The 12,113-nt window shown below is 42.1% G+C and overlaps 1 protein-coding gene across 1 annotated transcript; it reads right to left on the bottom strand.

The window, feature by feature from the left end:
- Positions 1–926: 926 nt before the first annotated feature.
- LOC137791836 (plexin-C1-like) lies at positions 927–10,773 on the bottom strand. The gene is made up of 18 exons (XM_068587022.1): positions 10,689–10,773; positions 10,541–10,601; positions 8,737–9,818; positions 8,248–8,370; positions 6,093–6,227; positions 5,891–5,991; positions 5,712–5,817; positions 5,459–5,624; positions 5,191–5,293; positions 4,737–4,812; positions 4,259–4,300; positions 4,007–4,140; positions 3,137–3,316; positions 2,265–2,373; positions 1,983–2,156; positions 1,729–1,896; positions 1,341–1,440; positions 927–985 (listed from the first exon to the last, which is right to left on the bottom strand). Exons 3-18 carry the CDS (start codon positions 9,772–9,774, stop codon positions 927–929), a joined length of 2,814 nt encoding a protein of 937 aa, XP_068443123.1. The 5' UTR covers positions 9,775–9,818; positions 10,541–10,601; positions 10,689–10,773.
- Between the last annotated feature and the right edge of the window lie 1,340 nt (positions 10,774–12,113).

The raw sequence follows: 12,113 nt of genomic DNA, 5'->3' as shown, positions 1-12,113 counted from the left end.
TTTAGCTACTTAAGAGGCAGAATGTGGCTCGCGCCGACCTGTCGGCGTTCTCTGATCTCTGACTGAGTCACGTGACGCAGTTCGCGGTTCACCGTTTCCCATCCACACAGGTAGAGGTCAGAAAGAGCCTCAGAGGCTGAGTAACTTTTGAATAATACAGATTTTAAACCAGTGTACCAGGCCAGTTTGTTTTCTCTCAAGTTCTGAATATTAATATTTTTTGTTATTCTTCTCTTGAGTAAGTTCTGTATATTTTTTTGTGAAAAAGTGAATGACTTCGCCTAACTCTTCAATTCAAAACTAATATTTTGTCAATCACACATCAATAGATGATGCCCAGGAAAGTGCTGTTGTCCATATTCATATTTATCTTTGTTTGCCAGAACCTTTTCCGCACTTTGTCCACACAAATAAAGATGTAAAATTATAGAAAAGGAAAACCAAACACACAGAACTAAGTATAAATAAAGTTTATTTTAAGAGAAGCTTTAAGGGAAAATAATAAGCAAAATCATACACACAGGAGCACTTAACAATAACATGTGATTAACATTAAAAAATGTATCATTTAATGGCAATTCCCCCAATCATGGGATCATTTTATCAACTCAAATCCCACGTCTCTGGACCTTGTTTCTATTCCAAGACACACATTTTAATTCTCGATGTGGTCTCCATCTAAACTTTAGTGAAACAATATTAAAAGCGGTTGCAAGACACTGTAAAAGCCAAATATTATAGAAACTGCAGGAAGCCCTTTCTCATTCAGTGGGTCGTGAAGGTTGTTTCCACAAATCAGAGAGCGAACTTTACTCCAGAAACCAACCCACGTTAATCATGAAGAAAAAGTCTGTCAAAGACGAATAAAACATTGACTTGAGACGTGTATGTTGATCATGGAGTTGCAAAAGGGTGACCAGGTTTGGTCAGAGCCTGTTCTTCTCAGCAGTGAGCCTCTTTTGCCACAGACAGATCATCACCAAGCCTGAAAGACAAACACATACTGATATAAACCAAACACACAGAAAATAGCATTTACCGTAATCCATGAAATATGTTATATTCTAATGAGTTTGCATGTTACAGGAATAGGAGCCAAATCTGAACGGCTTGTTGAATCACATGTTTTTTGATCAAGGCAGCCCATAAAAAAGTGAATGGGTTTTCTAATGACAGTTTGTTGGTTGGTCACTTCAGATACATTCATGTATGAGAGTATATTAAGTACAAAGATAACATTGTTAAAGTTTCCACATAATCAGCTGGTGGTGAGCAGAGGCAGACTTCATCATATCACAGTATAAATCACTTTATCAGTCGAGCATACTTAGTGTACTCACCAAAAGTAATACACAGTATCAGCAGAACAAGCAGTGTCGGAAGGATCTGATGTAATAAAGATGGAGGCCCGAGTGTTACTGTCCTGTCACCGTATGTTACCTGGAAAACAAAAACGACACCGCTATTAAATACGAATCTTAAAGTGGGACGTCTCACCAGAGTCAAAAATATATTTTCTATGTGTACGATGGCTATATCAAGTAAAGATAATTATTTGAAAGCCATTGCATGAAAACTACTATACTTCTGAGGACCTTGCTGTTATATACGGTAATCTGGTGCTGTGACTACTGTATGTTCTCACAATAAATTTATCACAATAAAGTTTAGGTTGTATTTCTGAAAGCACTGTCAAGATTGGTGCAGTTTGAGTGAAACAAAAATTACTTTTAAGTGCTGAAATTTCGCGTTGGGAGTCCGTTGAATCTCACAGATGAAAAAGTCCGTCTCATTACTGCTTTCTTTGGCTTTCATGATGCAGGGGTATTGTTTTCCTTCCTCAACGCCCCACACTGACAACTCTGCCATGCTCATCTCCAGCTTGTCTGCCTTTTTCTGTATTGACAAAGGAGACATTTTTTTACTTTTATGTATCCATTTTCTGATATTTATGCATGTGAATTAAAAAATATATAGATTACCTGTATGGTGACGCGGACGTCGTCCCCGGTCCTTGTGGATGTGAAGGTCGTGAACTCGGGGTCTGGATAATATTTTATTATTGTTGGGCAGGGCAGGGTTTCATTAGCTACTCTCAGAAACACAGTGCTGCTAGAAACCTTTTCGTCAGCTGCAGGTGTGTCATATGTGAGATTCTGCAGAGAATAAAACAATATTACACTGTTCAATAGAGTATAATACCACTGGAACGCAGCATGATTATTATGTAACGTGACAGACAATGGGACAGCCTACAGGCCCACCTGATAGTTTATGTTTCTGGCAGCTCTGACTTCCTGCAGGTCGTGGCTGTGCACGACCCCTTCACCAAACTCCAGGTGGGACCCCATGAGTGTGACCTTCCTCCTCCCACTATCAGAGACAGAGCAGCAGCCAATCAGAGAAGAAGACGTTTGATTGTGCTGCAGAGAAGACAAACCTTTGTAGGCCGAGAGCAGTTTATAGGCAAACAAGCTGTGAAGTCTTCAAAAACATTGGGATGCATTCTCAGTGGATCAAAATGAAAAATTATATTAAAAACAAATGTAATACACTAGTTCCTTCAAGAATTTAAAAGGAAGCAAATTTAAACTTACTGGTGGTATGAATGACAAACCATCTTCAAGGAAAATGTAATGTTATGACTTTGGTTTGGTGGTGAAATGATAACATGGACGAAACGCTCTGTTGGTCGATATGGTGATAAAAATAATGGCATAATGGTTATGGACCTGGGATGATTTGATTGATGTTTTTTAACCTTGTTAGTTGTTAAGTGGTGTAATGGTGACAGACATTGCTTTTGGGAAGTGGTGTTGCTCACTTACTGACAATGTTTTCAAGAATAAGTTTCCGCCAAATCTATCGAAGTCAGTGACAAAGCTCTGGAGGAAGATCCCAAAATAGCCAACTGAAGATTTTACGGCCCTTCTGATAGATTTGTTGGCAGTGCTGCCTCAAGCATTTGTAATGTGTTTTTTTCTTCTTAAAAAAAATAATTAGACCACATTTCCTGTCAACTTTGTGTGTCATTGTAATAAGTAACCACAATAAACATGTTATATTTTGTGTGTGTATGCACACGCACGATATAACATGATTATTGTTTAACACACACACACACACACACACACACCTGATCCAGCTGCAGCTTGGCACGATGGCGGTGCAGGACGGGGATGACCGGTAGGTGATTTTAGCATTGCTGTGACAACTGCCGTCTGGGAGGAGAACACACACTTTGACCGTTCCTTTGTTATCGGTGCTGGGAATGTGGAACGTCAGGTTCACGCCAACGTTGTTCCACACAGGAGACCTGAGAGAGAAACCAGTTAGCAAGACCTTAAGAACATGACGACGACCAGATTATGCAGAAAATGTGAAAATATTCTAACAAAGAGCAACACAAAGTGCCTCGACATAAGTAACCTTCTCTTTTAACTCACTGAGACGGTGTTTTATAGCATGAAGATAAAACACAATCCTAAAATAGGTTTAGATAATCAACCTAAAGCAGAAGCACACTCACATTCAGTGTCAGGTTGATGCTCAGATAATGAAATGTCTGTCTGTGCGACAGCGCTGATGGGTAAAGGTGTTTTTTTTTACTTAAAAAAGGGAAATGCCACACATTTCTTAAACCTTAAAACTGGGCATCTGACATAAGCAGCTGCACTATTGACAACAAAAGCCTTTCTGACTTGCTGCAACACAAAACTAAAGTGTATTATAAGCATGTTTGAACCATGACATAAGCCTGGAAGTAAGTACTTAACAACCTCAAACTAAATATCCTTTATTGTGTTGTGGAGCAGAGCCACATATACACAACAGAAATCCAGTGCACACACAGTATTGACTAGATTGTCACTAATAAGTGTTGAGTCAACTGTCAATAGCGTCAACTTGTCTAACGGGCAGAAGTTCCTGATGCAGTAATAATTGCTATCTTTGAATTGCAATTCGTAGTGTCAGCATAATTTTAGCCGCTTGTTAACTGACTCACTCTTGTGGCGTGCAGTCCATGTCCGCCTGGATCCTCACTCTGGTGACATCACTGAGGTTAAAACCCGACAGCACTGCATGGTTTCTGCCGTAGAAAGACACGACGCTGGGAGTGATGGAGGAGATCTCTGGTTTCTGACAGTAAAACACACACACAGATAATCAGCTTTAATGCTTTCTGCCCTGTACTGATGTTTTAATCTCTACTGAACGTGAACATCAGTCAGAATGTGTCTAAGAGGTTTAGACTCACAAAAAAGTTCAGACCCGACTCCATCGTTTGGCAAACGTTGTCCTGCAGGAGGAAGAGAGGGGATGAAATGAAGCAGGTTCACATGACACACAGTAGCTGTTCTACTCAGAGTGGATTCAGGACCTGGGAATAGTATGTTAGAAAGCAGCTTGTGTGAGTTATAAAGTATAATGCCGTGTTTTTTACATGTTGCATGTGTTTGACGTGCAGAAAGAGGAAATGAGTGAATTCGGTCCTCACAGGGAAGTTGCCATCTTTGTGAACAACTCTGAGCAGACAGCAGGGCGGTGAGGAAGTTGGTGACTAGCTGCTAAGATTAGCTCACAAGACACAACATGAACTGTATCCCGTCATAGTCTTCAACCTTACAAACGGCTCAACATGAATGCGGTGTTGATGCATTCAAATGTAGGAAACATGGATGAGGTCTGAGCAACCTACTGCACGTGAGATAAATACATAAAAACACAATAATTACATCCTCCACTCCTCCTTTTTCCCAGGAACAGACGTTTCTGCTCCAGCTACATCCAGCCTCGAAACACTGCCGACACCTGAAGAGAAAACAAACGTTAATGCTTAAAGATCCAATTTGAACCATAATGACAGATAGTAATAATGCATAACGTTTCCTGATGATAAAACATGAGCACTGCCAGCAATATTTAAAGAATAAGCAGTAAGATGCAAGAAGGGTGACAAGCTGACCGCTGGTTCTCTCTTTTTATTTTTCTCTTCTCTCATCAAAGCAACTAGTTCCATCTCGTTAGTTAATGAGGCTTTGCTACTCAGCTATTCATCTCAAACCTTAGCTGCTCCTTAATGTCAAATATACGTAGATACAGTTGTGAAGAAACACGGCTCAATTATTTTTTCTATACCTAGAAGCTGATCATTTCATCCATGAGGCATCTGACTGACGGTGTACTTACAGGACAGACGTTGGCGGTCCCTTGATGTCAGAGCAGTTGGACAGCTTCAGTTGTTCCCTCAACTCTGTCGTCCCAAGTCTCAATTTAACTGTAACAGGCAGACCTGTTGGGGGAAAATAGTACAGTGAGGGTCACAGTCTTGGTCATAATGATGTAACAATATGAAACATGTTCACGTTTTCACCTTGCAGGACTCTTGTGACAGTGTGAAAGTCATTGATCACCAGGTGTTTAAGTCACTGGAGTATTATACCTATAAGTCACTGACCTTCAGCGGGAAGTACGCTTTTTGAAAGGATGCAGCTGCATTTTGGGAACTGTGGGCGAGGGCTTTGGGGGCTACAAAGCTCACTGGAACTGATGGAGAATTGACAGGCGAAGTTAGACCGAGCCTTCTGGCCCGCAGTGAGATGTGTCTGGATGTCAAGTGTGATCTGAGAAAAGATGGACAAGAGTGTTTAAAGGAGAAACATGTGACAGTCACAACTGATTAAGGTCGAAAGCTTGTCTGTGATCTGTACCTGGCCAGAGCCGTCCTTTGCTACTTTGTAGGAAACCATTTTTGGTTGAGAATCCTCAGGAATGGATATCCAGTCTGAATCTTGACATTCATCTTCAAATGTGCAACTAGTGAGAGAAACAATATGTTTTAACTGAGTCATAATTGTTTGAACGGGTCTGCTGCAGATGTTTCGCTGACCTTCTTCTGGATCCACACCAGACGCAGTACGGATCCTGTGCAGACCAACAGTCCTGCACGCTTGTGTGTGAGCTGCAATTAGACACGGGTACGCGCTTCATCTAGAACAAAACACAAACAACACTTAGAAAGGATGGCTTACATATCTCATCTCTCAGTGTTCCCCACAGTCATACAAGTGAATTTTGTGCAATGCACCGACCTGGTTTTGGAATGGCAAGTACACATGTTTAAGATCCACTTGATCCAGAAGCATTTTGGGAAACACTTGGCGGTCGTCATTGGCCCTGTAGAGCACCCTGGGACAGGTGGTCTGATAGTTCTTGTCCACAGCGAGCTGAAAACAAGAACATAAGTTTCTGACTGAGCTGCTGTGTTCTGTGTTTAGGTGCGAGTCAAAGCTGAACTGGAAAGAAGGGACGATCAAAATACTCGTAAAAATCCCCCACTTTTGACAGATCACCTACACCTTGCTTACATGCAATGGCCACGTTTCCCAGATTCGTTAAGACGCTCTTAAGCGCTAAAAGCGTCTTAGGAGCGCTCTAAGAGCGCTGTGAAAGAACGACGCGTTTCCCAGAGTCGTTCTTAGCTTAAGACGCTCTTTCACTAAGAAGGAAACGTAAGATCAGTCTGACCCACTCTTAACAGCCTTCTTAGCGACTAAACGTTCACTGCAGCCGCATCAGGGAAAGTTATATCTGACATTCAAAGGAATACTAAAACCATGCGTAATGAGGAATGTGCGCCCACAGCTGCAGAACAGTGATAATAGCATACAAAAAAATAACGATATAAAAATAAAGAATTTCCCCTGCACACACACACGCGCGCTTACCGTAATTGCACCTGTGTGTGGGGACCACAGCGTGTTGTGGTGATTGATGCGCTGATAAAGTGGTGGGTGATCGATTAACCTGGCATCGATTGATTTAGTTTCATCAACACGGCGGTGGACAGCTTCCACTAAGAGCGCCTTAGGAAGCTTCTTTGGCGACATCTTAAGAAGGCAGTTAAGAACGCATCCGGGAAACACTCGTATCTTAGCTCCTTCTTAGCGAACCCTTCTTTCGAGCCTTCTTAAGTCCTTAAGAACGATCGAATCTGGGAAACGCAGCCAATGACATTCATCCAGTGGCGGGCCGACACGGCCAGTTAGGCCTTCTCTGTTGGCCTAAACAGATCAGAAAGTTATAGCTATTTTATAATGGATTTTTTGTAATTTCTTTTTTAAATAAGTAAAAGTCGTATCTATGTTATAATGTAATTGTTGTTCACAAATACACTACATGTTTTATGTTTTATAATTATTAGCTTATTTTCTCACTGGCCAGCTCCTGTCTGCTTCTGCGCGATGGAAACAGGAAAGCAGGTCTGCGTAGCTCACGAGTTAACCCCACCTCGTATTTATATATAAGATATCAGACAGGAGGCCTATGTAGGAAATTCCCGGCCCACCACTGGTTTCAGCCAATGCAATGAAGCTGTAAGAAACTGGTTTTGACGTTTCCACCACTGAAATCATTTCTGCCTGTGAGAACATTATGCTTTTTTTGAGAAGTAACCACGAACACAGCCCTCAACTTCTACAAATAGAACGTGAACCTGTTCTTGGAAGAGCATGACGCCTTTTTCTTGGTAACCCACAATCACAAAGACAACTAGAGCGAAACATATAAAATCTTTTGAGTATCAAATATTCCCTGCCGGCTTGTGCAGTGGCTGGATATGGGTGGCATTCCCTTCATCAGAGCAGCTGTGGTCTCGTTGAATGCATGTCAGTTACATCCGACAGCGACACGTTTTCACTGGTTGAAAGTGTCCATAGAATCTAGAAACACCATTGCCTCCATTGTAAGTCATGTCTGCACGGCTTGAGCTCACAAATCCAGCAAACGGTTGGACTTCACTCTGATAACAGACCTTGTGAAAGACAAGCTGTCAGCTATCCCATTGCATATATTTCCCCTTGTTCTTCATTCAGGTTCTTCCCTCAACATCTTAATGTACCACATTGAGAGCCAACCATGATTCATACCTATAAATGATTAGACCTACAATATTTTGGATTATACTTGTGCAAACAAATACTGCAAACCAGATGATCTGCGACAATAAAAAGCTAAACAAATAGACTGATTGACTTTTCCAACACGTCCTGCTCTTTTAACTGTTATATTTAATGTATAAAATCTATTATTTTTAGAGATTTCTTCAACCCTCTTCAAATTGTGTTTTCAAGAGAGTTGGACATTATCTTACAAACTCAAAGAGGCGTTTGTGCTGCTGAAGGGTATAATCTCCTATAACCTTTGTTCTAACGATGACTTACAAATCACTCAACTTGTTATACACACCTTAATGAGCTGCCCATCTCCTGTCCCGATAAAGAAAACCATCCAGGCCTTCTGTCTCACTGCCAGAACAGAGGTCATGTAGCTCTGCCTGAAGAGCACGGCCTTCGGCTTCAGAGACTTTGGCTGAGAAACAAACACACACCTGTATTGTCACTGTGGATTCGTGGAGGAAAGAACTTTTCGGTTGAAAATCGGCAGTGAGAGCTTTGCATATTCAAATATCACTGTTCAACGCTGAGTTACATAAAGAGACAGACTATTTTTGTGCAGCAGTCTACTGCTATACAGCAAGTAAAAGTAAAAGCAATCGAATCTATTCAACCCTCAGATAACTGGACCTCTCACTTATGAAGTTAACGAAGCGTTGCTTCATCAAATAAGCTTTTAGAGAACTCTATTTTGTTAAGAATAGCTTATATTGTAAGCATATCTTAAACTGTTGGGTTACAACTTTATAACTCGAACTTTCAAGATGAAAACTAAACCTACCGTCTGTGTGGTCCTACCCGGGGAGCAAACACTACAGAAGTCTGGATCTGCATCAGCGTCCCCGCTGAGATCTGGACTGATGTCAAACAGCAGCAGCTGGGTGTTGCTTGGTCCTCCGTCCACACTGAACACGCCGCTCCAGAGCACCGGCGGCCCACCCGGGATCCGCGCGGAGGCGAGCAGTTTGCTGCCTTCCCCTCCTCCGTCAGAGAGGCTCAGGGTCGCGCCCCGCAGAGACCCGAGAGTGTCTCTTTTATTGTTTTTACCCACGAGCCAAATGAGACGGACTTTGTTGTTCTTTTCACTTGAGGGCAGGTTGGAGAAAATATAAATGTTTAAATCGATCTGAAATCCATCCACAAACTCAGCATTGCCTTCGCTTTGTTTGATTGTGGAGGTAGTGAACTTGTCAATTAAAGAAAATATACCTCCTTCCTGATTGTGATTCGTGTTATGGAGGTACACTGCTCCGTCCAACACGGGGCAGCTGCTCTTTTTGTGTTTACATTGTTGAGTGGCAGTCAGAATAAAAGTCTCGGTTTTTTGCTGCTCCACGTCCACCAGGAAGCTGACGGATGCGCTGCTGGTGCACGGGGGTCCCACCGGGATGGACTCATTGTACCGCACGTTTGAAATGTTCTTCAGGTCCAGCACTTCACAGTAAACGCAATCAATCACACCGCAGCTGATCAGAGACTGATCCTGAACCAGAGGCAGCAAAATGTTGACGCGTAAAGTTGCGTTGCGCTCCTCCGTCTCAGCGACCCGGGTAAAGTTCTTCTGCTGCCCACCCGTCAAGACTCCTCTCAGGGTCAGACTCTGGACCAGACTCAGGTCGTGGTTCAGCTGGTACAGCATCTCCTCTGTGGCGACGTAAACCGTGTTGGTGGCCGCGGCGAAGTGGCGGATGTCTCCATCAAAAGTGACGCCTCCGTTCTCCTCCAGGCACCGACCCGGTTCTCCCCAGAGAAGCAACAGCAGACCGGGCAGCAGGATCATCTTGTGGCGGCGCAACACTCCCCCGCTGGCGCTCTTCATGGCGCTCTGCTCTCCTCCACAGCGGCGCAGTGCAAAGAGAAGTGCTGAAAAGTGGGAGGGAGCGAGCAGCAAACCCGAAAACTGACACACGTATTGATTTCTGCAACATCGCTGTTTACGCACACGGCTTTTTTGCCACGTTTTCAAATAAAGACTATGTCAATCATCAAATGGAGGCAGAAATTAGCCCCATTAAAGAGCATTTGATTCGTGTGCATGACATAACTTGATGCTTCTACAAGTCATTGAACATCATCGCTCTCAAAGAGTCACACGAGGCAACGTTAGGATCACAGGTCCGATACCCGCGTTTCAAAACTCTTCAAACTACAGTGCAGCAAACATGACATCTAGCGGCAGCTTTGAGAAGTTTTTCCTTATCTGTTGAATGTCACTGCCCAAGTAGGCGAATGCTGATACATGTGACTCAAGATGATCATTTATTGGCAGATTTAACACAATATCTTTACCAGCTATAGATGTATGTGTATTTTCCTTCAAGAAAAACCAAAATAAACCTAAACATTATTATATTTTTGTGGAGGTGTGTATATTTTATGTGTTCGCTCCTCAATGTGAACACATAATTTAACTTCTTAATCACAATTTAGACTAGCTATAGCATGTAATTGAGGCCTATATCACCTCAAAGTTACCTAACTAGCTCACTAACACTGACACTCAACCATAAAACATGAGATAACTTCTTATAACTAAATATCCTAAAATAAGTCAAATGGTGTAGACAATATATTTTTGAACTTACATCATGTCAGAAAGCCTGCTGTAGGCTGTCCTCTTGTGGTGGAACTGGTCCGCTATTGCAGCTAGCAAGAGAAACGTTCATGTTGTCAGATATTTCCTCCAGTCTGTGAGTTCCTGGTTAAAATATGTATAAATAAATAAGTATGTACTTGTTTCCACGTAGCTCTGTCGATGTATTTTCTTTTGCAGTTCATTATTCCTTTTTCCATTCATATTTAGGCTGGCGTTCATTAATTTAGCTACTTAAGAGGCAGAATGTGGCTCGCGCCGACCTGTCGGCGTTCTCTGATCTCTGACCGAGTCACGTGACGCAGTTTGCGGTTCACCGTTTACGATCCACACAGGTAGAGGTCAGAAAGAGCCTCAGAGGCTGGGAACTGAGCTTAGATATTTTAAATAATACAGATTTTAAATCGATGTACCGGGCAAGTTTGTTTTGTCGTTTAAGACAGCGCATAACAAAATGGCACAGCGTCACTGGAGTTGCGCGTAAAGGTGCAAGGCGCCTCCTTTGAAGCTTGCCGATAAGTGCGTGCGACTCGCGGAAACGCGCACAAGTGTAATTCAATGGTGAATATTTTATAGTAAAAAAATAAAATAAACAATCCTCTATATTGTTATTCCACTCAGCTGTAGCACACCTTCAGATCGCTTTGAAACGGAGTTTCGTTCTAATTCACCGTGAGACAAAACGTGCGCAGGAAATGTGAGAGAAGATCGCGTCAAACCCCAGATAAGGGAAGTTTGCAGAAATTATGCAAGCACCCGGTCCCCTCTCACCGGTGATCCACTGCGTTGGCGTCAGAACTTCTAATTGAATGTAGTTCGAGGTGTAGAGGCCAACACCAGTGTGACCAGTTCAGAAGATGAACTCCTCCCTGCATTATGTGTTATACCACTGGAGGGCGCAGTCTACTGCAGTGACTTCTGCAGGAATCCATTCCGTTTCAACTTCCTCTCAGCTTAAATGTCGCTACCAATATATTATAAAGTCATCCTAAAACATGTCTGTACTCAACCATCTCCTGCCCCCTAACCAACGGATCCCAAGCACATTAATTACAAAACTATTTGCACAGATAGCTCTTATTATAAGTTTGCATTAGGCTTATACATAAGGTGAAGGTTTTTTAATCTTGTAGTTAGGTTAAAAAATGTCACCTTTTGATCCTCAATATAACTTTTTGGATCTTACAATGAGTTGTAATGTGCACAGGTTGCACTGGAAAGGTGCAACACCCCAATATTAAAATCACATTCATAAGAGCGGAACAACCCGATTAGTTATTAACCTCATTACCAATTCACTGTTGTGATGAGTGGAACCATACAATGAGTCCAATTATTATTCCGTTTTGGAAGAAAAAAAACCTGCAATTTCGACTAATATCAAAATCCAGCAGAAACACGAATCAGGACTTCTCTTCTTTTCACGATGGTCCATGAAACATCACCGTTTTTACCCTCATTGAAATAAATGGTAATGTGCCATTTTATAACCCCCCAAAATCATCTACCTTAAATCACAGCAATTAAGTCCAATTATATATTTAAACGTGTGGGTTTTCTCTTCA

The sequence above is a fragment of the Clinocottus analis genome, unplaced genomic scaffold (genome assembly GCF_023055335.1).
Source record: "Clinocottus analis isolate CAN_PGR_092001 unplaced genomic scaffold, fCliAna1.0.p SCAF_20, whole genome shotgun sequence".
Classification (NCBI taxonomy): domain Eukaryota; kingdom Metazoa; phylum Chordata; class Actinopteri; order Perciformes; family Cottidae; genus Clinocottus; species Clinocottus analis.
The sequence above is the reverse complement of the archived record's forward strand: the minus strand, read 5'-3'. Positions and strand labels throughout refer to the sequence as shown.